At 39.4% G+C, this 27,393-nt stretch overlaps 1 protein-coding gene across 3 annotated transcripts in view; it reads right to left on the bottom strand.

The window, feature by feature from the left end:
* The window catches only part of bcl2l12 (BCL2 like 12), a 47,249-nt gene that overhangs the window by 2,409 nt on the left and 17,447 nt on the right, over positions 1–27,393 (bottom strand). The window contains exons 3-7 of one of the 3 annotated variants that reach the window (XM_030140716.1): positions 21,160–21,352; positions 16,472–16,694; positions 16,167–16,277; positions 5,400–5,476; positions 2,884–3,147 (exon numbers count right to left, since the gene is read on the bottom strand). In XM_030140716.1, the coding sequence (XP_029996576.1) occupies positions 2,884–3,147; positions 5,400–5,476; positions 16,167–16,277; positions 16,472–16,694; positions 21,160–21,352 (868 nt within the window). Of the gene's footprint in view, positions 1–2,883; positions 3,148–3,168; positions 4,052–5,399; positions 5,477–16,166; positions 16,278–16,471; positions 16,695–21,159; positions 21,353–27,393 lie in introns of those variants that run through there. The other 2 variants (XM_030140717.1, XM_030140718.1) reach the window with 2 other exon arrangements.

Here is a 27,393-nt window from a genome sequence, read left to right as displayed (position 1 = left end):
GTATATTCCAACAAAGAAGTATGCTATATGGACAAAAGCATTGGGACATGTTGACTCAGGTGTTTCTTTTCTAACAGGGGTCTTGGGCTACAAAACATTTCTATTGTGATAAATATCCTTGCCTTGCATTAGTTTTTTTTTTTTTTTTATGTTATCTTTGCTTCCAAAATGCCTCAGAGATGAATTTTAGTTAATTTCTCTCAGCATTGATTTTGTTTTTTTTATCCATGACTATGATTTAAATGTTCTACCTATCAATTTCTAAAATATGTTTCATACTCTGACTATAAATTGTAATTTTCTACCACAGCTAACCATCTACTTCCTTCACATCTCACTTAGGAAGAAAAATCTCCCATTAAACTTAATGGCATTTTTGATATTTATATCTCAAATAAGATCAACAGGACATCTTATGAGCTGTAGCCAAGATGTGTCCCAATATTTTGACCATATAATTTATTTCTCTCTGCAGTTCTCTTGCCACAAACACAATCAACGCTTTGATGCAACACAAAGTATGAAAGAACTTCTACTTAAAGGTGCGGGAGGCTTTCATGACCAATTTTTCATCAATTCTGTAAAACCTCAGACATAGCCTAAGTATTCCCATATCTGTATGTCTTTCTGTGATAACTCACCTGAATCTCTTGCATTATAGTGAACAATTTCAAAGTGCCATCCGCCATAAACAAACCATATGTTTACAACCGAGCCAGAAGGTAACTCGGGCATCTTCGGAATTTTGTTGCGACGTGCATTGTGGGAAGCGAATGCTCGTGCCACAGCCTGACAGTGGCAGTGGCAGCGCGAACATATATTATATGAATGAAACAAACACAATGCGGAAACGGCTGGAGGAATATGCATAGAGGGAAGGGAGCTCCTGCTGTTCTGCTTTGTGTCCATAGCAGCTGCCACTGCCAGACAGCGGTGCGAACCGGCGTTTCCCACAATGCACATAGTGACAAATTCCAAGATGCCCGACTTACCTCCCGGCTCTGTTTGTAAACATAGGTTGTTTATGGTGGATGGCACTTCAAAATTGTTCACCGTAATGCAAGAGATCCAGGTGAGTAATCAGAGAAAGACTTACAGATTCATGATACTGAGGATATGACTGAGTTTAACAGATTTGATGGAAAAATTGGTCACGAAAGTTCCCGCACCTTTAAATTGTGTGTGTTTTTTTTAAGTATATGTTTTTGGCAGGTCCGGTGTCATTCTCTAAACTTAAAGGGCTTAATGATGAAAATTGCATCGCATTTCTCTACACCAGAGTCTGATGATGCACATTCCACTTAGTAACTGACTATATAAAACAGCCACCATCAGGAATGGAGATTTGGTTTGAACTAAAAATCCACTACATACAATTATTTTCTTTTATTATGTTACAAATATATGAGCAGAATAGTTAAGTATTCCAGATGAGACCATCTCTGAGCATCTCTAAATGACCAATGTTTAGAGCTTTGAGTATTTACTTCCTGTTTTTCTGGACTTCATTTGACAGAGTCGCTCTGTGATGTACTGCTATGAACTTGGTTTTTTTTTTGCAACAATACTAGGGTGTATCATTTCCCCGTTCTACAATTAATCTGACATAGGTAATGAAACAAAACATTACTTCAATTGTCAACAAAATGCACAAAACAAATTGACAATTATCATAAAATGAATAAATTAATTTACAAAATAACTACATCATAACTTAAAACATCAGATTATGGTAGAGCACAGTGTCTTGCATCTTTATATTAAATTTAAATAACATGAGTACTTTTCAGGCATAAAATTTTCACTTCTTTGTTGATGAGTTTAGAAGTAATCAAATAATTAATGCAGCTGTAGTTATGATATATGGAATGATTTCATTAATTCTCACTGTTCTTTGTTGCTTTTCCATTCTGTTAAGTTTTGCTTTTAACCCTTAAAACACAACTATTTTTGTCATAACTTCCAAATTGTTTTTTAAATTTTTTGTCTTTCCGAAGTTGTTTATCATAATTTATTATAATATTATCCCACAAATTTCATATTTTTCTGTGAAAATCAGGTATTTTCCTATATTCAATTCACTGATCATGTGGATGTTCATTAAAGCTCAGAGTAAATTCAAATGTTATTATATCAAAACAGAGAACATAACATGCTGTACACTTTTAAACCCCTCGGCCAAATATAGTGTAAGATTCTGTTGAAAGTTACTACCCTATAATTTAGATTGTCTTTGTGTAAAACTTATTACATACATATTTCTATTTAAAAGTACTCAGATATTATAACTGCACAAGGTCATTTGACCTTGAAAAAACAGGTCATGGTCACCTATTTTTAATAGGCTTCTGCTCCATGTCAAGATGCATCCACAGTATAAATTTGGTGCAGATATGCGGGGGTGATTGCAAAAAAAATCTCAAGCCTGAAAATTTTTTCTTCAGGTCAAGTTATGAGAAATGGGTCGCTGGTGGGCCTACATCCAGCAATTCGCAGGTCTGCATAGGAGCAAATTAAGAAATCATAGGCTCCTGAGCAATAAGGTCTTGTGGACCACCCAACTCACACTGAATACACATCATGTAAAGGGGGGTTCAGGGGGCCCTCCCCCGAGAAAATGTAGAAAATGATAGCACCTAAAGTGTCTTTTCATGCAATTTCAGATGGGTATTGCACAAATACAATGCAATACTTTCACTTCCCCATAAATAAGGGGTCAGGAGCCTCTGAATGTCCAAATGGGTCACATCTGATGACCATAAAAAGATGACAATATATTGGGTCTTTATGGGTCAAAAACACTTGTGGCACCAGGTCTAACATTTTTAAAATCTTAATACTGATGACAATTTGGCATGTGTCTTGTGTTTAGTTGAAACTCACCCATCCCCCGTGGCTCTTGACCCAGGGGGCAAACGTCTCCATGTAAAACTCAGCATAGCCCTGCATTCGCTGGGTCCCTGTGGCTGTCACTATTCGCCGTGACACCTCCATTGTGATGGCCATGCGCTGCAGCGTCGGACTGGCCCTCGGTGGCAGGGCTGGGGCCTCCAGTACCTGACTGCTGCCGAATGTGTCCAGAAGCTTAGAGAATGACCCATAGGACAAACGAGACAAGCTTTGGCGCAGGAAGGGGTCTGACTGAATCTGCAACAGCACACAGAAGATAGCATCATTACACAGGAAACAAAACAGACACTAACACTCAGGGGATTTCCTTAAATTCACATTTTTAAGGTACTTAAAAACTATACAATACTGAAGTGTTCTACATCAGAATGTTCAGGACAATCTCAGCTTTAAGTACCGAGGCTTATTTTTGTCCTATTTCACAGTAGAAACAGATTAAATGAGGCAAAAAAACTTCAATATCTGCTTTCCATTTTGTAACAATTTCAACAAATGTGTCTATTCATTTGCTTTTGTAATAAATTTGTTAAATTGTAAAGAGACTTTATGGACACCCTGTGTTACATCTACTGTATATCACAAAAGCCAAATGCCTCTGTTTGCGTGCGTCTATGTATGTCTGGTGATTCACACAAAATCCAGAAAGAGCTGACAGCTGCAGTTTGGCATACATATGTATTTTTTGGTCAAGGAACAGACTAGGGCTGCGTGGATTTTTTAATTAGGATGATTTTTAAAAAAGGGAAATCATCAAATCAATTTCATCCTCTTGTGTCAATGGGCTGCACGCCTCCAGGCTACCGTAGGCTCCTTCTCTTAACTGTGAGAGTGGCCTTTCAAAGAAGTCTGTGTAATGACCATGAACCATAAATCTGTGATGGGGCCCACAGTAGTGATACCAATGTAAGCCATGGTCCATGCACAAATCCTCCAATTCAATATAACTGCATGGGATCACTCATCTTACATTGTCCACGCGTGGATCCGTACTATACCATCTTCTTCCAATCCAGGTCACGGGGGGCAGCAGCTTCAGCAGAGTAGCCCAGACAGTCACATCCACTACCTCCGGGGAATCCCGAAGCATTCCCAGGCCAGCCCAGAGATATAATCCCTTCAGCGTGTCCTGGATTGGTTTCCTCTGCACAGATACCCCAATTTTAAATATAACCGCATGGGGATCACTCATATTACGTGGTCCATCCATGCACGCACGCATGCACGCAAAAACTAATGCCTGTCACTGACTTACATTGGTATAACTTCTGTGGGCCCATCACAGAATTTTCTGGGATTCCGTGATACCATCACAGATTTGAGGTAGGGAGCAGTGCCTTGCATTGCAGGCTGCTCACGAAAGCGACATGCTGACTTCTGTTGTCTTTTGTAGTATTACCCAAAAAAATTGACATAAAAATCAAAAATAGAGTTTTTAGAGGGAAAAAAAAAATCTGGATTTTTTTTTTTTGGCCAAAATTGTGCAGCCCTAGAACAGACTAGTGAAAATGCCAAGTTGATAGGATCAGTATTTTGGGAGATATTAGTAATTTTGGAATAAAATAGCCTTACAATCATGCTGCTATACCCAGACTGCTTTGGCAGTGACTGCTGGACAAATGCGGTACAGCATGCATGAATACACAACAGCATACAAACTACACATCTAGAACCTGTGGACTGTCATGGTCAACGTGCTAGTTATTATATATTATAGGTTTACTAAGCACATCATATTTACACTATTTACATACTGTATATTGATTTGGGTTTTTTCTTCTTTACTGATGCCATGCAGTAAAACAGTTTTTAGGTTTTACAGTATTTCTGTCCTGTCTCTCCCCATACCCCTTCACATAAATCTGGAATAAGATGGGCCTTCGTAATTCCAGAGTTCCTATTGATTGGTAAAAGTTGACAGACAAGAAATTCAACCCATGTGCTGCACAAGTTTGATGGATAAAGGATGATCCAATATCATGCAGTTAAAGGTGAAGATATGAGAATATTGATCTGTAATTGGCTCTAACGCCAGCTGTCAATCATGTGGGATGTCGAAAGAGAGAATGGAAAGATGAGATTTTCCATTTATGCAAGTATTTGAACTGCTTTCCTATGGCGTAAAATGACAAAAATATTAATAAAACATACCAAAATAGTGGCTAAAACATGCCATTGTTTGTGCCACCCTTGGAGTGTTTTTAAGCCTATCATGTCTCTGGTTTTACATGGACTGTCAACATCAAACACTGGGAAAGAGTTTCACGTCTGCACTTTCAAGTCAACTTGACAGGAGTGCTCTAGCACAGCTATTTTCTTTCCATAATGGTGCTTTGAAAATGTCACGCTGGCATGATATAATTGATATGAATTATATTTGCACTTTCCATACCATTCATTCTTTTCTTATTTGGGGCTGTGATTCCCTCTCTCACCACAGACACTTAAGTCATAATTCTTGACCTACTGTATCGTGCTGATTTGCGACCTACCTTAGTGTTAATGGCGTCTCCTTCCAGAGACAGTACTTGAACAAGCTGCTGCACCACCGCCTCTTTGTCACACACTGCTGATGGTACAAAGTAGATCAGAATTATCATCATCGTCATCAATCATCATCATCATCATCATCATCATCGTCGTCGTCATCATCATCACAAGGTCAGCGTTTTCATTCTCTTTAGTGTTTTTTGTCCACATTGTCAAATTAAACAAAAAAAAAGTTGTAATATTTTGGTTTCACATCATTTTACTTCTGCATATTCTCATACTGATAACAGATTTGACCATCCTAACTGTTTTGTAAGTTTTATCTCCACATTTATCTATGTATTTGTCATGTTCTGAACATAGAGAAGAGTTCAAAACCACAAATAAACCTCATTTATGGAGTTCAATAATCTTGTTACAGTATGTCCTGTTATGCCTCTTTGGTGAATTATTAAACATCTCAAATAACCAGTCTTCACATTCCACTCAGGACTAAAAATCAGTCCAGATAAGTACTGATTTGATTTTTTTTTTTGTTTGTTTGATCCCGACTTTTCAGACTTTTCAGTTTGATCTGAAAACTCCACTGGACCATGATATGGACCCAACAGTCAGTCATTAGCATGTCCAAAATGAGGTGGTGTCAGGCCGGATCACCTGAACCCTGGTTTGAATGGATGTCATGGTACACAAAAATCCCAGTTTGTACACATCTCCGTTTTTGAGTCACACTTTACAGTAAAATACAATACAGTAAAATGAGAAAAAAGCACACAAAAAAAATCCCAAATGCAAACACCTTAGGTCTTTTCACTTTGTTGAACACAGAGCAGTGAAATGTACTTTTTGACTTTTTTTGACTGCACAAACTGGTAGCAGAAACAAATGAAAGTTAATGGGCAAGAAAACAGGACTAAAAATATTTAGTTTTGCCGTTGATGTCATAATAGGAAAAGCCAATAAAGATGGTATCAGTTTTATACAATACCATCATTGAAAATGCTATTCAAGTTAAACACATGCACTAAATGTGTAACTTGACAAGAGCTGAAACAATCAATTGACTCGAATCAGTTAAAAATGATTTGATTCCAATGTTCCTGAATCAAAGCTTCCTTTGCTTAATTTCACTGCTGCTAAACACTGGTTCAGCTGTTATGTTTCACACAGGGTACGGTTACATGATGTTTTTTAAATCCAATTTATTTTTCCCAAAGAAATTCATTGGGAACTAAAGTATTTTCTCTTCTGTTTACATGGAAATGTTAAACCTGAATAAAGGTTTACATGAGGTATTAATGAGGCAGATCAGTGAGCAGAAGGGTTTGTGCTGCAGTGCTCACATTGTCTTGTTCTCGCAGCCCTTCCTTAACCTTTTAGATTTGCATTAGTTTTTATTTGCCCAGATTTTATTACTGCAGTAAGTCACATCGCCATCATTTGAGCCTCAATTTGTGATCATATTGACCCCACTGGGCTAAAGTAATAATTAGGGAGAACTGAATTTCACAAAATCACTCAAAACACTACAGATCACCCATAAAAGCTTGGCTACGTCTAACCAGAGGAATGAAGCGATTATGCTAAGCTAGGCTAAGCTAAGCTAACGGAAGGGCTGTGAGAACAGGCAATCGGTGCACTGCAGTGCAAACTGATTTGCCCAATTATCGAACTCATTAGTGCATGACAAATGAATGAATAAAAAAAAAAAACAGGTGATGAACTCTTCCTTCAGGGTTTTAGAGGCTGGTAGATCCCATCAGAATAGCCCACTGGAACAGTTTGGGTTGACTAGACTGCGTTGTATATTCTTCCGCCAGCGCAGAATGTGTGCGTCATCGCCGACAGGGCAAGACAACGAGCATGTGCAGAATGGCAGGAATAAAGTCCAAACAGAATAAAGGGTTTACACGTCCGAGGAAGAATTTAGTTTGGAATAAAAAGGGGATTAAACCAGTGACTTTATTCGGATTTAAATTTAATCCAACCTATTGTTTTTCAACTGGAATAAGGTGTTTATATGAGCATCTGAAATAGGATCTAACATTTATTCAGATAAAACCAGTAATAAAAGTTGTCATGTAAATGTATGGACAGATGCTTATTGATGCTGCACATGACACCAGGATCAACACAAAGTTGTTAGTTCCATCTTAAGTTGTTAGTAAGTTGGATGCAAATGTGTTGAAGACCGCAGTGCACAAATTGCTTGTAGGTGTAGATGTTTGTAGATTACTTGTTGTTGTTTTTATCTATAGATATTTTAATAAATACTTTTATACTGTTGTTATTGTTGTTATTTCTATATAGATTTTTATTTAACCTTTATTTAACCAGGTAAGTTAGTTGAGAACTGATTCTCATTTACAATATCGACCTGGCCAAGAGGCAGCATACAAACAGAACAAATAGGAATACAGGTTGCATGTACAGCAAACAACACAACAGACTGCATATACAACAACAAACAGGATGGACAGCAGAACCGATCACAATGACATGTAAAAAATAGAAAAGCTTAAAACAGGTGCAGTGGTCCAGAAGTGTATCTCTTACTGATCTTTTAATGACAAGAGCGATATGAATGAAGTGAGTTTTAAGGATCACTGCAAAGAATTCCAGTCATAAGCAGCAGAAAACTGGAATGATGACTGACCAAGAGTGGTATGGCCTTTGGGAATGAGGAGGTTAATGAAACTGCTGGAATGAAGAGTATGGGTGGAGTTTTGAATGGTGAGTAGTGAGCATGGATAAGGTGGTGTTTTAGCAATGAGGGTTTTGTAGATGCATAGCAACCAGCATAATTGTCTATGGGAGTGAAGGGAGGGCCAGTTGACCAATGAGTACAGACTGCAATGGTGAGTGATGTAGGGAGCTCCAGTAGCAAAGCGCATGGGAGGGTTTTTGAGGTTGCTCTGTATATCAAGTCGCCATAGTCAAATAGTGGAAGGGCTGTCAGTTCACTGTGATAGATATTTTTGTAGCCTCATGACGGTGGAGTGAGTGAACAGAGTCGAAAACAGAATTATAAATTATATTATCTTCCTCTCCGGGTCAAACCAAATTCCTGAACAACCATGCTGATTGGTTGGTTATCAGGTCAAAGCACGGACATCCTCTGCAAATGACATTTACGAAGACAGATGATCTTAAAGAATTGGCCTAATGGACTTTAGACAATGAAACTTAGGCTCATTTTCGTTCTGTTCTTCATCAAGAGCCATTTCCCTTGTCGTGGTAATTGAGAGCACCCCGGAACTTGTGTTTACACTTAGCCGACTTTGTCCTCTCAACATCTGTGTTTTATTATGTTGCTCATCCAGAGGTGAAGATGAACCCAGAAACGAACAAAGGACTGAATAACAAAATCACTATATGTGCCACGTTAATAATGTATTGCATTATGTGTTAATGTTGATTAACTCAGCATGCTAACTCTTTTATGCACGTAATACTTAAGCCATTTGCCTGACCTGTGGTTTCACATATGTGTGTCCTGATCATGTTCACAGTGAATTATGTGAAAGTAAGAGTATTACTGCTTATAGCATGTTTGATAATCAGGCTATTATCTTAATTGATGCTGAAGTGAGGTTACAGGTGATGTATAAAGTTTGAGTGATCTTATTTAAATATCTTATTTAAGGATGCAAAGTTTTCTTACAAGTCTGCAGAAGGTCCTCTCCCCCTCTGCTTCCCAAGAGGGAAGAGAAACGTGATACTTTGAGATATGCAAAACGACTCATTAATATGCACGAAGTGGGTTGGTTCGCGCCGAAACAGACAAAGAAGGCAACGCCCCGAGGCATCGATGACTCATCAATATGCACGAGGGAGGCGTGCCGAGTTGGTTTTTGGGCAGAACTATAAAAGTAATGAAACCACCTTTTCATCAGAGCAGAGCAGAGCAGAGTCTTTTCCATCTCCTGGGCTCTCACCTACGAGCAGAGCAGAGCTGAGTCTTCTCCATCTTTTGGGCTCTCACCTACGCAAAGAGCTGAGCTGAGCTTTTTCCACCCTCGCTGCTCTCAACTTCAGCAAAGAGCTGTTACTATCTTCTCACTCTCAGAATTTCACAAAGAGCTGTTCCACCTTCTAAGCTCTCCAAGAGCTGTTCCATCTTCGCTGTTCTCAACTTCTCCTGGCGAGCTTTCCAGAACCAGCCGCCAGAGCCAGCTGTGCACCTCCTCCAGCCAGCAGAACTTCAGACCTTCAGAACTTCAGACCTTCAGAACTTCAGACCTTCAGACCTCCAGCGTGAGCACGTCGCTTCACAGCCTGTTCCTGCTTCGAACTCTGTCAGAAAAGTCAAGTCCTGCATCCTTCAGAAGGCCTCTACTTGTAAGAAAACTTGCTCCTGATTTATCTGAGTTGGTGTTATTCCAATTTAAGTAGGTTTACCTCAACGTAACCTCATTAACATTATAATATCTTGAATATAGCTATCTGCCAACTTAATCTACGTATTCTCCTGTCCATAGTCTCCTGCTCCTTTATCATATTTGTCTCTTGTCTCTATGTTATTTGTGTGTCTTAGTTAGTTAATAAATTATTTATATGTGTATAAATCCATTGCCTCAGTTGTGCTCATGTACTGTATATTTTCACACTCGGGTTCATCTGTGCAGTCAACGAACTATCAACCTTTGCAAGATTTCCAAATTATTGTTTTGGGTTGATTTACGTTTAAGCTTAGTTATAAATCTATAATTAAATTAATCAATAAATCAACACTAAATTAATAAATAATTTGGTATCCAGTTCTTGCTACATTTTTATATATCCATTTACTTTTATACTTTTTGTGGTTGTCGTTTCAATTGATTCTGGAATAAAGGACAAGTTTGTCAATTTCAGACATGTCTGGTTCACATTTTTACCATTGTTTTTCAATTATTCAAATACTCGTTTCATTGAATCGAAGAAAATAATTGATAAATTAATTTATTACAAAAATAACTGATAGCTCCAGCACTACACTGAACAGACTGGACTGGACTCGCACTGAACCACTCAACAAGATGCAACACACATGGAACAACTGATTACAGCAACTGAAATGAAAGCAACTGAATGACTGAGTCTGTCATTAACTCAGTAGCTGCCAGCCATTTTCAGCCCCCACAGAGAGCCCCATACTGCCCGCATTTGGACCATTTTGACTGATCTTTCAAGACCACAGAATATTGAGTTCTATGACTACATACAAATTGAAACTATCAAAAGAAAGTGTAGACTCTCTTCTTTCATCAGGAAAAAAAGTTTGCTTCTAGCCTTTTGGGTTCTTTAGTAATCGGCAGTAGAACACAGGGTGGTTTCAGCATAAACACCTGTTTTTGACCAAAAAACTGAGAAAATGTGCAAAGGGGGATGTCAAGCAGAGCAGTGACTTTGACGCCAATATTTGTAGCTTTAGTGACACCAAAACCACTGAAAAGAATAAATAATAGTAATAATAATACTAATAATAATAATACTAATACTCAATAAACAAGAAAAACACTCGGAGAGCGCAGACCTCCGCCAAGACAGAATCTCTGTTGTGCCGTCCCCCCCCCCACACCCCTGATCACCACCAAAATTTAATCATTTCTTCCCTTGTGCCAGTATCAAATTTCCCTGAAAATTTCATGAAAATCCATCCATACTTTTTGAGTTATCCTGCTAAACAAACAAACAAAAGCAAACAAACACACAAAGCAAAGCGATCACAATACCTCCTGGCAGAGGTAAAAGCGATCACAATACCTCCTGGTGGAGGTAATAATACTAAATAATAATAATAATAATAATAATAATAATTTTTTGTTTTTGAGACGTGATGTGCTGTTCAAAAGTGAGGTGGTGTCGAACATGATTCTGAGGTTGCGAGTGTGGGAAGAGGGAGTCAGGGATGAATTGTCAAACAGTGAGACGTAAGTGGGAGACAGACTGGGTAAGGGATCTGGGGCTGATGGTTTGGAAGTCAGATGTATCATAGTAGAGTTTAAAATAGTTTGTTTGCATCCAGGTTTTTTATTTTAAATATAGAAAATAGAATAACATGCATATAACTAGAAGCACTTGGAGGAGCGCAGACCTCTGCCAAGGTTGATCAGTGGCGTGGCACCCCCCGTGGGCCCCCCCACGCCAAGGAGGTTATTTTTTTGCCAGGGTTTGTTTGTCTGTCTGTCTGTCTGTCTGTCTGTTTGTCTGTCCGTTAGTGTGCAAACATACCTCAAAAGTTATGGACGATTTTGATGAAATTTTCTGGTCTGCGCCCCCCCCCCCCCCCCCCCCCCCCCGTGGGCCCACCACCCCCGATCACCACCAAAATTTAATCATTTCTTCCTTATCCCATCTCCAACAAACCCTGAAAATTTCATCAAAATCTGTCCATAACTTTTTGAGTTATGTTGCACACTAACGGAAGACAAACAAACAAGACAGACAAACAAACAAACCTGGCAAAAACATAACCTCCTTGGCGGAGGTAAAAATAGCTATGTGTAAGTTTAAAAACTATGATTCTCTGATAAAACAAAACTATTTTCAGTGCTGAATATTGCACAGTTCTATTGCACATTGTGTGAGGGATGGGGGGGGGGGGGGGGGGGGGTTTGATTTCAGTTATTGCACAGTATTATATTGTACATTGGACAGTCCTGGTCTATACTGCTACTACTACTACTATCACTAGTTCAGGGGTCCCCTCTGATGAAAGAAAAGAGTCTACACTTTCTTTTGATGTGTGTGTGTGTGTGTATGTGGCAGTCAGTCCATGGTCCTTTTAATCTGGTGCATCTGGGGACGAGGCTCTGCTGCTTCCAGTTGATTCAGATACAACCCAAGCGGTGAGCGTTACGGTGGGTCACGGTGTGTGGTTTCATCGCCACAGCGCGGCTCATCTAATGAATCCAGGTCAGGTTCACTAAATTCGTCTGACCCGGATCTGTCAGATGAGCTGGTCTGTGGTGGTGAAACTGATTTTGAACAGCTGATTTTCTATGAAGCTCCCTCCTTTGATTGCCGTCTTTGTCATCTTTTTGACCAATTGCAACACTCTTTTCTCGAAATCGCAGCAACACATACTCTGTCCGCGTGTGAGCTGCCTCAACTTCTCCGATTTCATTTGTTTAACCATCTTCTCTTTCATTCTACCACTTCCTGCTGTGCTGCCACCACCTACTGATCCTGTTATTATTCATTATAACATATATGTTATATAACATTTATTATTTGTATATTGTTCATCGGTACCACTAACTTCCATGATTACAAGCCTGATTTTTACCGACAAGCTCCGCCAGGACTGCCCCGCCAGCCCCCTCCATTAAAAAACATAATTAATGTCTATAGACATCAGTGGCAGCCAGTTAGTTAAACAACACACTGAGGCATCTGTAAGCCACCGTTTCTGAAACTCATAGAGTATTCTTTTATTCAGATGATACAGACTAGGAACTACCATCCAATAAAGCCAGCCCCTCCTTTACAAATCTATTCAACTAATGCTATATTTGAACATAGGAGAAACATAATGGTGTGGAAATGAAAGCTACTGCAGCCTCCATGAATGCAGTCCAGTTCCTTCCTGGTAAACATTCAGAGAGTTTTGTAAACTCCACTGTCTGAACTCTTATTACATGCCTTTTTGTAAACCAGTAACCTAAGTTAATTTAGCAATGATATTATCTATATCCAGTGTACTTATACTGGGATGGTTTGCTCTCTTGTCTGTGTCTACCTGCTTTAAAGTGGTGGGGACCTCTGATTTACAGCCATCCAACAGATTTAAGTGTTGCTACACATTTGAATAAGCATGAATAATACATGCATTTGTCCTGTTCATCATGCGTGTACTGTCATGACCGTATTGTGTAACCCCAACTGTGATAGTACAGGCCAAATACAGGTACCATGACACCCCTACTGTTTCAGTTCATGTACAGTTCATGAAGTTTTGGATGGTTCAGCCTTTCATACCCAGACACAGGAGTCCACTGCTGACCAGAAAAAACAAAAACAAATGAAATATCATTCACTACTAAACTGTAACTTGAAACCAAAATAAACTAGAAAAAAAACCCAAAACAAAACAAAACTAGAAAAGCACTCGGAAAGTGCAGACCTCCGCCAAGGCAGATCAGCCCCTCCCCTCACCACCAAATGTAATCATTTGCTCCTTGCGCCAGTATAACCATTTCCTGAAAATTTCATGAAATCCATCCATAACTTTTAGAGTTATCTTGCTAACAGTCAACAAACAGACAGACAAACCCCGATGAAAACATAACCTCCGCCGTTTCACTTGGCGGAGGTAAAAAAACCAAACCTTGCTGTAGGCCTTCCTGTGTGCGAATACTATGAGATGAGCCCAAGACCTTCAAAAATCTTAACCTTAAGGACATCTACTACTTCTACTACTATGAATAACTTGCAAGGGTTTTTCCTAACTGGGGAACAGGGGCGCTGCGCCCTCATACTTTCGGCTAGCATCCCCTTACCGAAATTCGATTTTTTTTTTTTACCCAAAGCTCACAGTTACGCCGTACACTTATAGTTACATGCTACACCAGGGGTTTCAATAACTGCCGGCTGCCGGCGATTTTCACCGGCTATTTAATATGTGTTGCCGGCTACTTTCCGCTCCGGAGCCTAGGTCAGGTCTTTTCTGCTGCCCGGCACAAGATTAGAAACTAGAGCCCGATAGCTTATCACTGATAAATCAACATCGGTCAATATGTAGCTGATACATCAATTTAAGTTTTTGCTGCACGGAGATCCTGTGTCTGTGTGCTGCACACTGCCCCCAATACCTGGCCCCTCCCCCTCACACACACAGACCAGCGAAGTGCACCAACACCTCTCACACTCACTCGGCTGCAGCAGAGAAGAAGAGAGAAAATGGAGAAAGAAACTGCATTTATTTTACTCCATGGTAAGCTGTGACTTTGTAAAACAATATAACACTACACTTTAGTGCCCCATGAGAAAAACGTCCTTGGGAAACACGTTGTCAGGGTTATGTCAAGAAGAACTTTCTAGTTTTTATTCACACAAGTTTAGAGAGCGTATTACAGCATTTTAACGTCGTGTAAGTTGCATCTCTGTGAAATAAAAAGACATTATGCAACTGTTAATCACATGTCCACTATTATCTAATATCAGAGTATATACAGCATTTTAAAGTTGTGTAAATTATCTTTGTGAGATAAACACAGATGCAACTGTTAATCAACATGTCCACCATTATCTAATATCAGACTATTATACAGCGTTTTAAAGTTATGTAAGTTGCATCTTTGTGAAATACAGATATATGCAACTGTCACCTCCCATGTCCATCATTAATATCAGACTACTATACAGTGGCCACTTCACTTCATACTGTTCATGCAGGATTTACTGGGGCTCATAAATTCACAAGTTAATGTCTTCACTAAAATAATTTTGAAAAGGTTCCAAGTAATGTATTTTAGTTGTAATTTTATGCATTGCATGTTTTGAAAGCAGCTACATTGTTACATAAAATGTAGTTTAATCCCTTGTATTAAGTCTAATAATGTGATGCATGTTTTAATTATTTCTTATTTTGTTTGTAGACAACTTTTTTTCTCTTTTTAATGTTTGCTTCAGCATTTATTTTTGAGCGGTTTGCAAATACCCAGTGGCTGAAGATGGAACTTTTCATTAGCTAGTAAATATCACTAATTGATATTGGTAAGATGTTTCTGTGAATAAACCTTCTAAAAACACATAATGTATTAGTTTAAAAACACTTCACATTAGCCTATGTATTATCACTTTCAGCTAAATCCAGCCACTTGTTATTTTAAAATGGCCAACTATAGAATCAAATTCTATGCTAATTACCAAAATGCATTAAATGTATACATTTTCATTTCACAGGCAGAGGGGAAGAGTAAGGTGTGGAGCCACTTCACAAAAGACTCCACAGGCACTAGATTCAACATCTGCAGTGCAAGAGTTAGCCAGGGCTCCAGCACCAGCAAAGCAAAGAACACTACAAATTTACTGATTTATCATTGTTTACAGTTTGCTTTTCTTATATCATTATGTTTACAGTTTGCCTTTTCTTATTTATCAGTGGGTTTACAGTCCTTATATTGACAGTGCTACTAATTAAAGTTCCTTATTTTAATTTAGTAGTCTTCTGCTTCTTTGTGTTGAATCATATTTTGGGTATTATAAGAATTTATGTTCATGTACAGTATATTTGCTGTGCATATCAATGCTCTTATTTCATATATTGGCCAATATATCGGTTATCGGACGATATATCGGATATCAGCTTCGCCCTCCGTATACCCCCCACCACGGCTTTGCCCCTGGACCCCAACCTGCCATCTGGGAAGAGCCACCTACTTTTAACAAATAACCGTCTACTCTGAAAATTATTGAAACCCCTGCAACACAATACTTACACAACACGCAATCTTTCCAAAAACGATCTTTTCCCAGAGAAACTACCACAGTAACAACACATGACAATGTGCCTGGTCATCAAAAACGATAAAATTATTCCAAAACTATCGTAAACAAAGTAGGTAGACCGTCTGATGGTTCAAAATGACACGAATTGGCCTCTTTTCAGACCGTGCACCATCCCCCCTGCTTGGTCGCTTCGCTCCCTTGCCTACCTGTGCTCCCTCTTACTAATTTTTTCTAGAAAATCCCCTGAACTTGCATAAGTATGGTTTGATATAAACAACCAATGCTGGCCCTTCAACAATCCTGTGTGTATTTGTGCATGTGCATATGATTACCTTGTGTAGGTGGAGTGGTGGGCCTCCTATTGGGTTTCTTGGTACTGGTGGACCTCTGGGCAATCTTTTCAAGTTTTTCTGCAACCTCATCGTAGAACTCAGGTGGGTGGTCTGCACCCACAAAGAAACAGAACACCATGAATGTCACATCAGAAACCCCATTCTGTGTCCAACATTCAGCTTTAGCATCAACCAACAAGATTTCTACACAGTCAATATAATGGCTGCCACCAGTTTAAAATTATTATGCTGTATGACTTTTCCACATCAACATTTTAATATTGTGGTATTGCATCAAGGCTTACTGGGAGAGACAAGGGTGGGGGTGGGCTCTGGTTTCTTGTCAATGGGGAGAGTCGAAGGTCTCTGAGGTAAAGATTCAGTGTCCGTTTTATCCTTGTCTTTCTCAAATTTTTTCTTAAAGAAGGTGGATATCTTTCTTCTAATCTTCTTTTGGTTCAGTCTCTTCGGAGGTTTCTTCTCACCATCCTCATCATCTGATGTTGACGACGGCGACACCAGGTCATCCTGTGGGACAAACATTTACAGTGTGGCCATTCTAATATATTCTGCTAGTAATGTCATCACTGAATTGATTTTTTACATCATTGGAAGAAAAAAAATCCTTTTTTGCTGCATGTTGCTGATGAATATTGTGATTATTGCAGGCTATACTGATTGATATACTGACTGATTAGCCTGTCTTGCTAACTTGGCTTGCTGTCCTGTGTCACAACTAGGACTGCAACTAATGACTATTTCTAGTTGTCATCGACTACTGGTACGACTTATCAGATTATAAACTGAGAAAAAAAAAATTAGAATGCATAACAAAATTTGTTAAACAAATATTTAATTCAATATTCGACAAATACTGCAGCAGCAATAAAATACACCCCCCCACCTAACAAAAGTGCATTTTGTGCATAACAATTACAGTGCCTAACAAAGTTGTTAAATAAACAACTAAATACTCAAGAGTTGTAATCAACAATAAAATTTTTTTTTTTCTCCTTAAAACAAAAGAGCATAATGTCACAAACAACCTGTCGATTAATAAATTAGTTGTTGACTAATTTTGCCACTGACTATTTGTCATCTAGTTGTGGCAACCCTACTCACAACAAGACGTTACATACAATGTACATATTGACATGATGATGATTCTAGATTGACTCTGTGATCTACACGATTTTAGGTCATGTTTGCATTCAGTTGAAGGTGATACTTCGAAGTAGTATCTGATGCTATCAGTAGGATCTGATATCATCAGTAGTATCTGACACTACCGGTAGTATATATTACCAGTAATATCTGATACAACCTGTAGGATCTGATATTATCAGTAGTAACTGATACTACCAGTAGTATATATTACCAGCAGTATCTGATATTATTTGTAGGATCTGATATTACTATTAGTATACCTTACCAGTATTAACTGATATTACCAGTGGTATTGGATACTATCAGTAGTAAATGATATTACCAGTAGTATCTGATAATATCATTAGTATCTAAAACTATCAGTAGTACCTGATACTACAAGTAGTATATATTACCAGTTGTATCTTATACTATCGGTAGTATATGATATTACCAGTAGTATCTGATGCTACCTAGTGGTCACTGCTCTTGCATGATGTCATACATAGCAAAGTTAAACTAGTGTAAAAAAAAAAAAAAAATTAAAAACTGAAGAAGTTGTGCTTATATTTTTAGATTTCAGCATCAGACCACCATACGTCCTCCAAAATGTGGGTCTTTAAATTACATCCTCTTGTAATGATATAAATGCACAGACTTGAAATCAGTTGCAGATGTGGCCGCTGAAGGCCCAATGGCAACGGGACCTGAGGTGACCCATCTGTGCTTTGTCCTGACCTGTGACACTAGACCTCCTCCCTTACCCTCACCTGTCTGGATGGACCTCCTCCCTTACCCTCACTTGTCTGGATGGACCTCCTCACCCCCACCTGTCTAGATGTACCCCCTCAGCTGTCTGCATGTATCCCCTCCCTAGTGCATCCTTATAGACTGGAATTACATCAGCAAATGGATATCCATCAGTCCTAGTCATATCTACAGCCTGTCCGTCCATGGGAGTGGATCTCTCCTTCACTGCGGTTCTCCCCAAGGTTTCTCTTATTCCCACTGGGTTTTCTGGAGGTTTCCCTTGCCAAGAAGGAGGGTCTAAGGACAGGGGATGCCCGGGACATTGATCCATTGGCTTCACTGACTGTTTATTAACTGATTACTTGACTGTTTGCTTATTTTCATTGTCTTTTTTTTTTAAATCAATTCAACAATTTCTGTAAAGCCATGTGAGGTGAGTTTGTTGTGATATTGGACTCTATAAATAAAATTTTACTGAATTGAAATTACAATTCAATTAACTGTCCAGCTCTAGTTAACACCGGTAGTATATTACTATGAAGGTCGTGCAAATGTGGGCCATACTTTACAAACCAAATTTTACCTGATGATCCACAGAGATTTCTCTATTTTGAAAGGATTACCTTGTACTTAATAAAAAAATCTGTCCTATTTTCAAGATGACGAACTCCAAAATTGCTTGACAGGCAGCTACAGAACTAAAGAGCACAAGTTTCAATGACTGTTAAAATATTTTTCTGATTAACTGCAATGAAATGATGACATGGTAGCTGGGATAGGCTCCGTCACCCCTTTGAGCCTCTTGAGGGCTAAGTGGTTCAGAAAATGGATGAATGAATGAATGAATGAATGAATGAACAAACTATTCTATTTTTAAGTTGTGTGTGCCATTTCTTGGAGAAAAAGTGAAGAAAATCTATACTAAATCTGAGACAACCTATCCAGAAAGAGAGTGGATCATAAATTTTCTCACCTCTAAACATCTAAAATCTATTTTTTTATCTGATTGATCTGAAGTTTTTATATCATGTTTATTTTGTTATGTCTTTTACAACTGATGCCACTCCTCTGTCTTTCAAATGGTATTCATAAACTTTTCCAGATTTTTTTCTATATTAGGAAAACTAATTTACATATGACCTTATTGCCATAAATTTTCCTTTGCCAGCTAGTGACCCAATAAAATCAGCTGTGTCCCATTTTGGGTCATGAGCCTAAGATTGAACAGCAACACAGCTTTAAGGAGGTACTTTCTTGTTTCCCATTTAACAGTACTCACTGTATTTGTGTTCAGTTCTGCGTTATATGTGCTATGGTCAGAGAGATATTGTACAAAGCCTTAAAGATAGTAAACAAACTTTTAAATTCTATTTTTAATCAATCAACTATTTTGTAGATATATTTTGTTGCTGAGGTCACATTGACTTCCTGTCGAGCTGAGTGAGATCTTATGCAGCCTGTGGTCACTGTCATCTGTTACTATGAGTGTGAAATGAAAATAAAAGATGTCTAACAGCTACCACACACAGGTGAGGTAACTGGGGCATTCCATTTATTTGGTGAAGAGTTAATAAAAATTACAGGTATTTTAGCAAAAAGCCATTGGCCTGGATCATACAAAAAGTTGTTTCAAACTCTTTCTGCGGCTCTTCATACATGGTGGTGCTTCATTGCCATTTCATCTTTGGACCTGCTGCTGTGGTCCTGCTTCTCTCCTTCTTCTTCTTCTCTCTTTCAGCATCATTAATTATTTATCCATATAGTTGTGATAGTGATTATCATAGTTACATGGATGGCAGAGGTTTCTATTATTGTTACTAACAGCTGCAGTAGTACTTGTATTTGTGGCAGTAGTACTTGTATTTGTAGTAGTGGTGATAGCAGTTCTGGGTATTTGTACTATTTATTGGTACTATTTGATACTATTTATTGGTAGTTAGACTAGCAACAGCAATTCTAGTTTTTAACAGTTATAGTTCAGTTTGCTGTGCATCTACATGCCCCACCCCCTCATCTCTCTCGCTTTCTTTAATCCTCTCTTTAACCCCTACTCTTCAAGGCTGACAACCAGAGATGGGGTCTGCCCCAGGTTTCTGCCTGTTAAAACAATGTATGACTTTCATCACAATTTTTTTTTTCAAATTTGTAAAACCCGTGTGATAGCCTAAATATCACTAATCCATTAGTCTTTCCATGCTTACGCACCTAAATCACTTCCCTCATCTGAACAACTTTGAAGATGACTCCATCACGAGCAGTCTATTCTGGTCGAACTAACAGTGCCATGGGAGGAAGGTTGTGAGGAGGCCCACGAAAGGAAGGCCTCAAAGTACCAGTCTCTTATCCAGAACTGCAGAAACAAGGCTGGCAGGCATGGTTGTTCCCGGTGGAGATCGGGTGTCGGAGCTTCCCAGCCCAGTCGGCATGGCGGTTGCTGTCAGCTCTGGGGTTGGATGAGTGGAACAAGAAGCAAGCGGTCAGCAGGATGGGGGAGGAGGCAGAACGCGCCTCGTGTTGGATTTGGAGTAAGCGGGAAGAGGAAAGCTGGAGGCCAGGGGCAGGTGGGCAGTGAGCTGGCCACTCACTGCCGGCCCACCAACTGGAGAGTGTTGTGGTTGAGGGCCGAAACACTCTAAGAAGGTTGTGTACCACCTGATGACACCTGCTGCTGGTCAAAGGCTACAGCTACCTGCTAAGGTAGCTGAGAAAAGCACCCAAAGTGTATGTAATAAGTTTACATACCAAACCAATACGTCACTTGTGCCTTTTCGGAAATTTTGTCATGAAGTGCATTGTGAGAATGGGAATACCACACAGCCGCAGCAGCAACAAACATGGAGACAACAATCAATGAAACCATATCTGCTCCCAGGTCGGAAGAAATGGAAGGGATCACTGCAAGTCAACTGTCATCTTATAATACGGGGTGTGCGATCGTGAAAAACAATACTCAGTCATCAGTTTCATGGCGCTTTCGGAATATGTCATTGTGTAGGTTTGTCATACATGTACATAAGAAGTGAGTGAGTGGTGAGGGCCTGGCCATACCCTGTAAGTTTATGAGGTGTGCATGAAACCACTTCGTCTTTCAACTTACTTCTGTTTGGTCTCTGGGTTTGGACTTCTCTCGGTCCAGTGAGCCTCTGGGGTCTTTTGAAGATCGCCGTGGAGGAGTCAGACGAGGCAGCTGCTTTATGAAATCTTTAAAGCCCGTCTTCTTCTCGTCTCCTGAACTGACATCTTCAGCCTGCGAATCCCAGCCATCCTTCACTTTGGGCTGTGGCTTGACACTGTCACAGGAAAGCACAAGTATATTGAAGAACACATTACTGACGTTGAGGGAGTGTCCTACTATCCCACACCATGTCCAATCAGGTTCAAAATGATTCTGACTTCATTATATGATCATGATTTATCTCCGACATTTCTGCTGTTTTTGATGCAAAAATAAGTCTATAGATAGTACAACCCACAAAGAAAAAATGGGATAGTCTGGGAAATGACAATTCAGTTTCCTCAGGCCAGTTCATTCGAACGCTGATCAGGTGTAAATATGAGACACATAGTGATACTAGATGATACATAATGTTTAATTTAACATTATGAGCTAAAATATAAAAGTATAGCAGCTTGATGATTTAACACACCAATTAGTACTAGCCCTACTGTTAACACACATTTGAAGGTTAGTTTGTGTTGTGAACTTGTTTTAAAACTAATATAGAAACTTAAGGTCAACAAGGTTAGCAACAGTTAGACTCACATTATCACAATATACATATTTCATTTGTCTTCAAAAAAAAAAGTCTTTAGTGAAATGTGTGATTTGAGGGTGTTAAAAGTCAGACCACAAGAAAGACTTTAAATTTGCAAATATTCATTCATTCATTTTCTGAACCTGCTTTATCCTCACTAGGGTCACAGGAGTCACTTGGAGCCCATCCCAGCTACACAGGGGCGAAGGCGGGGTACACCCTGGACAAGTCGCCAGTTCATCGCAGGGCTGACATACAGAGACAAACAATCACTCTCACATTCACACCTATGGGCAATTTAGATTAACCAATTAACCTATCAGTGCATGTCTTTGGATGGTGGGAGGAAGCCGGAGTACCCGGAGAGAACCCACGCAGACACGGGGAGAACATGCGAACTCCACACAGAAAGGTCCCACCCTGTCGACTGGTGTTGGAATCGAACCCAGGACCTTCTTGCTGTGAGGCACGAGTGCTAACCACTGCACCACCGTGTGGCCCAATTTGCAAATATATATATATAACATAACATAATCATACTTTGCATTGTGTTCATCTTGTTGAATCATATGTCAGATTGCACTTTTTTCTGTATTTTGACGGCTTTGAAAACCCAAAAAATACTAACAAAATCAAGAAGGACAGTTATGTTTTTGTCTCTGTCTTATTTTGTCTATTACACAGATTTCACAATCCAACTAGAAATGTTGAAAGCTAGATAATAGTTTTCAACATTTCTAGTTGGATATTTTCCATCATTCTTTCCTCGTTTCAGTCTTTTACATCCGTTTTGTATGGTTGCGTATTCTATGTCTTTTCCATTCTCTACAGTGTTTTCACTTTGTTTTTGTCTATTGCATAATTGTTGTCTTGTTACATATTTTTTTCAATACCTTACTACCACAAATGACCCCAACTTTCTTCAGCTTTCAAAAATCAGCCTTTAAATGGGAAAGAAATAATGATCCAACATTTATGATGACAATTTTTGATACTGATACAAAACGTTTATAGTGATAGCTTTAGTCATATGCACCAGGCCTTCAAGAGGCCCTGCTGTTGACTTGATCTCTTTACATGTGGTAAATGAGGATTATAATTGCTCCTACATTTGATTATTAACTTAGCTGAAGTGTTTGATAGTTTTTTAGTGTCATTGGACAAAACTTCAAGAATGACTATTCAGCATGTTGTAATTCAAGTAGATTGTCGTTGAGACTAGGGATGTAATGATATCCAGTATAATGATAAACCATGGTAAAATTTCCGACGGTTAGTATTACCATTTAAATTCTAATTATTATGATAACCGTGTTCGCTCACCGCACCTAGAAAACTCACGGTACTGTTCATTTCCTGAAGAAGCCGTGGCACGCCAGGTGTGTGTGCGCAGTTTGTAATGTTTGGCCTCTGAAAACATGGCGGAAGGCACCTGCACGGAAAGAGCTCAAAAGATTCAGGGATAGGGGCTCCCGCACGGACCCAGTCTGTCGGAGCACATGCACGGACCCGGTCCGTCCGCCTGCGGGTCTGTCGGAGGACGCGAATGGACCCGGTCTGTCCGACTGCGGGTCGGTCCAAACAAGCACGCGCACAGACTCAGTCCGTTCTAGCAAGCAAGTAGACAAATCTAGTCCATGCTAGTGTTAACCCCTCCCCGGCCCCCAATGATTGAAATCCTCACCCAACATTGAAACCACCTGAATATAGATACTCAGGACAAACTCATGTCAGTTCAAATGGATCCAAATGAGTGAGCTTAAACTGTACAAAGACATATGATGTGTGTAAAAACCAAAGGAGAGAAGGCTTTATGAACTGAAGTACATTCAACAGTAATTCCAATTAAAGTCGCAAGCAGCATCTAAAGCCCTCGCCACGAGCATGTCCAGTACAAGTATGTCCATCCTTCAGCAGCAAATTGTAATGTCTTCTGATGAATGGGTGACGTGCTCCCATTGACGTAATGTATTTCCACTTTTCATGGGGGCGCTGGCACAACATTTCTTTACCGACATCTATGAAACCTATATGTAAATTCAATTTCACGCATTTCTGAATTTTGGGCAAAATTTGGTGAGTTTTCATAAATGTTCAGTGGGTCAAAATTGAGGTCAAAGCGCAGGAGCAAGAAAAATAAGACAAAAAATAAATAAAATTAAAGCCGCAAGCGGCATCTAAAGGCCCTCGCCACGGGCAAGTCCAGTAGAAGTATGTCCACCGTTCAGCAGGTGGTGCTCTAGCCCCAAATTTTAATGTCTTCTGATGAATGGGTGTAGGCCTGGGAGATTGACAACTGACTCAAATTTGAGGTAAATCGGTGTTCGTATGTACGAACTAAAGAAATTTTAGTATAAGTAAATCTGTAGGGGGCGCTATGATGCCAAAATTCAATTTGTTCCATTGAATGGGTGTAGGCCTGTGAGATGTACTACTGAGTCAAATTTGAGCCAAATCGGTGTTCGTATGTCTGAACTGATGCAAGTTTCATAAAGGTCAATTTGTAGAGGGCGCTACTGTGTGAATTTTTAATGTCTTCTGACAAATGGGTGTAGGCCTGGGAGATTGACAACTGATTCAAATTTGAGGCAAATGGGTGATCGTATGTCCAAACTGAACCAATTTTAGTAAAATTAAATTTGTAGGGGGCGCTATGGAGCCAAATTTCACATTTTTCAGACGAATGGGTGTAGACCTGGGAGATAGACAACTAACTCAAATTTGAGCCAAATCGGTGATCGTATGTTCGAGCTGAAGAAATTTTTGTAAAGGTAACTTTGTAGGGGGCACTAAAGCACAAAACTTAACTTTCTTCCAATAAATAAGTGTAGGCCTGGGAGATTGACAACTAATTCAAATTTGAGCCAAATCGGTGTTTGTATGTCCGAGCTGAAGCAATTTTTGTAAAGGTAACGTTGTAGGGGGCGCTGTAAGGGCATTATAGTGCAAAAATTAAATTTCTTCCAATAAGTGGCTGTAGGCCTGGGATATTGACCAATGATTCAAATTTGAGCCAAATTGGTGATTGTATAACCAGACTGAAGCAAGATTTGTAAAGGCAAATTTCTGAAAAAACTTTGCAAATTTTGCAACCTCCTTGCACAAAAAAGGTAAAACTGATCCCAAAAATTTGGCCAACGTTTGATGCCCCACTCCTCTAGATACTGTACACCAATTTTGAGCTCATTCGGCCAAACGCCCAAGGAGGAGATAGTTAAAATACGACGTCAGCAAAAACGCTGACACAGCATTTTGGAGATTTCAATCCAATATGGCCGACTAAGGGTTGGTTTTGGGGCATGGCCATAATAATATTTTTTGTTTGTCTCCTCATGATGAATCTGTGTACTGATTTTCGTGGCTCTACGACAAACTTTATGTTGGATGTGCTCCCATTGACGATGCATTTCCACTTTTCAAGGGGGCGCTGCAGCAACATTTCTTTACCGACATCTACAAAACCTAAGTAATTCAATTTTGTACATTTCTGAATTTTGGGCAAAATTTGGTGAGTTATCGTAAATGTTCATGGGGTCAAAATTGAGCTCAAAGCGAAGGAGACCGAAAACTTAAAGCCGCAAGCGGCATCTAAAGGCCCTCACCAAGGGCACGGCCAGTAAAAGTATGTCCATCGTTCAGCAGGTGGCGCTCTAGCACCAAATTTTAATGTCTTCTGATGAATGGGTGTAGGCCTGGGAGATTGACAACTGATTCAAATTTGAGGCAAATCACTGCTCGTATGTCCGAACTAAGGACATTTTTGTATAAGTAAGTCTGTAGGGGGCGCTATGCAGCTAAAATAAAATTTCTTCCATTGAATGGGTGTAGGCCTGTGAGATGTACCACTGAGTCAAATTTGAGCCAAATCGGTGTTTGTATGTCCAAATTGATGCAATTTTCGTGAAGGTAAATTTGTAGGGGGCACTATTAAGCGAAATGGAAATTTCTTTTGATAAATGGGTGTAGGCCTGGAAGATTGACAACTGTTTCAAATTTGAGCCAAATTGGTGTTCGTATGTCTGACGTGAAGTAATTTTTGTAAAGGTAAAATTGTAGGGGGCGCTATAGCGCCAAATTTCAGATTTTTCTGATAAATGGGTGTAGGCCTGGGAGATAGACGTCTGAGTCAAATTTGAGCCAAATCGGTGTTCGTATGTCCGAACTGAAGCAATTTTAATAAAAAAATTTTAAAAATTTTGTAGGGGGCGCTGTAGTGCAAAATTTCAGTTTCTTTTGACAGAAAGGTGTAGGCCTGGGAGACAGATGTCTGAGTCAAATTTGAGCCAAATTGGTGTTCCTATGTCCGAACTGATGACCCACTGAACATTACCGACATCTATGAAACCTATATGTAAATTCAATTTCACGCATTTCTGAATTTTGGGCAAAATTTGGTGAGTTTTCGTAAATGTTCAGGGGGTCAAAATTGAGCTCAAAGCGCAGGAGAAAGAAAAAAGAAATAGGACAGAAATTAAAGCCGCAAGCGGCATCTAAAGGCCCTCCCCAAGGGCACGGCCAGTAGAAGTATGTCCATCATTCAGCAGGTGGCGCTCTAGCACCAAATTTCAATGTCTTCTGATGAATGGGTGTAGGCCTGGGAGATTGACAACTGATTCAAATTTGAGGCAGATCTTTGGTTTTATGTCCAAACTAAATAAATTTTAGTATAAGTAAATCTGTAGGGGGCGCTATGCAGCTAAAATTGAATTTCTTCCTTTGAATGGGTGTAGACCTGCGAGATTTACCACTGAGTGAAATTTGAGCCAAATCGATGTTCGTATGTTTGAATTAATGCAATTTTCATGAAGATAAATTTGTAGGGGGCGCTATTTAGCGAAATGTCATTTTCTTTTGATAAATGGGTGTAGGCCTGGGAGATTGACAACTGATTCAAATTTGAGCCAAATTGGTGTTTGTATGTCTAACGTGAATTAATTTTCGTAAAGGTAAAATTGTAGGGGGCGCTATGACACCGAATTTCAAACTTTTCTGATAAATGGGTGTAGGCCTGAGAGATAGACGTCTGAGTCAAATTTGAGCCAAATCGGTGTTCATATGTCCGAACTGAAGCAATTTTAATAAAAAAATTATTAAAATTTTTTGTAGGGGGCGCTGTAGTGCAAAATTTCAGGTTTTTTTACAAATAGGTGTAGGCCTGGGAGACAGATGTCTGAGTCAAATTTAAGCCGTATGTCCGAACTGATGTCATATAGTATAGTGCGAAATTTCAATTTCTTTCAATAAATGGGTGTAGGCCTGGGAGATAGAGGTCTGAGTCAAATTTGAGCCAAATCGGTGTTTGTATTGTCTGAGCTGAAGCAATTTTTGTGATGGCAAATTTTCGAAAAAACTTCGCAAAGTTTGTAACCTCGTCGCACAAAAACGGTGACACCGATTCAAAAAATTCGGATAACTTTTGATGTCCCACTTCTCTAGATACTGTACACCGATTTTGATTTTCATTCGGCTAAACGGCTGAGTAGGAGATAGTTAAAATACAACGTCAGCGAAAACGCTGACTCAGCATTTTGGAAATTTCAATCCAATATGACCGACTAAGGGTTGGTTTAGGGGCG

This window comes from Sphaeramia orbicularis, chromosome 8, assembly GCF_902148855.1.
Source record: "Sphaeramia orbicularis chromosome 8, fSphaOr1.1, whole genome shotgun sequence".
In the NCBI taxonomy this organism is placed as follows: Eukaryota; Metazoa; Chordata; class Actinopteri; order Kurtiformes; family Apogonidae; genus Sphaeramia; species Sphaeramia orbicularis.
Note: the sequence above shows the minus strand (reverse complement) of the source record. Positions and strands in the feature narration are given on the sequence as shown.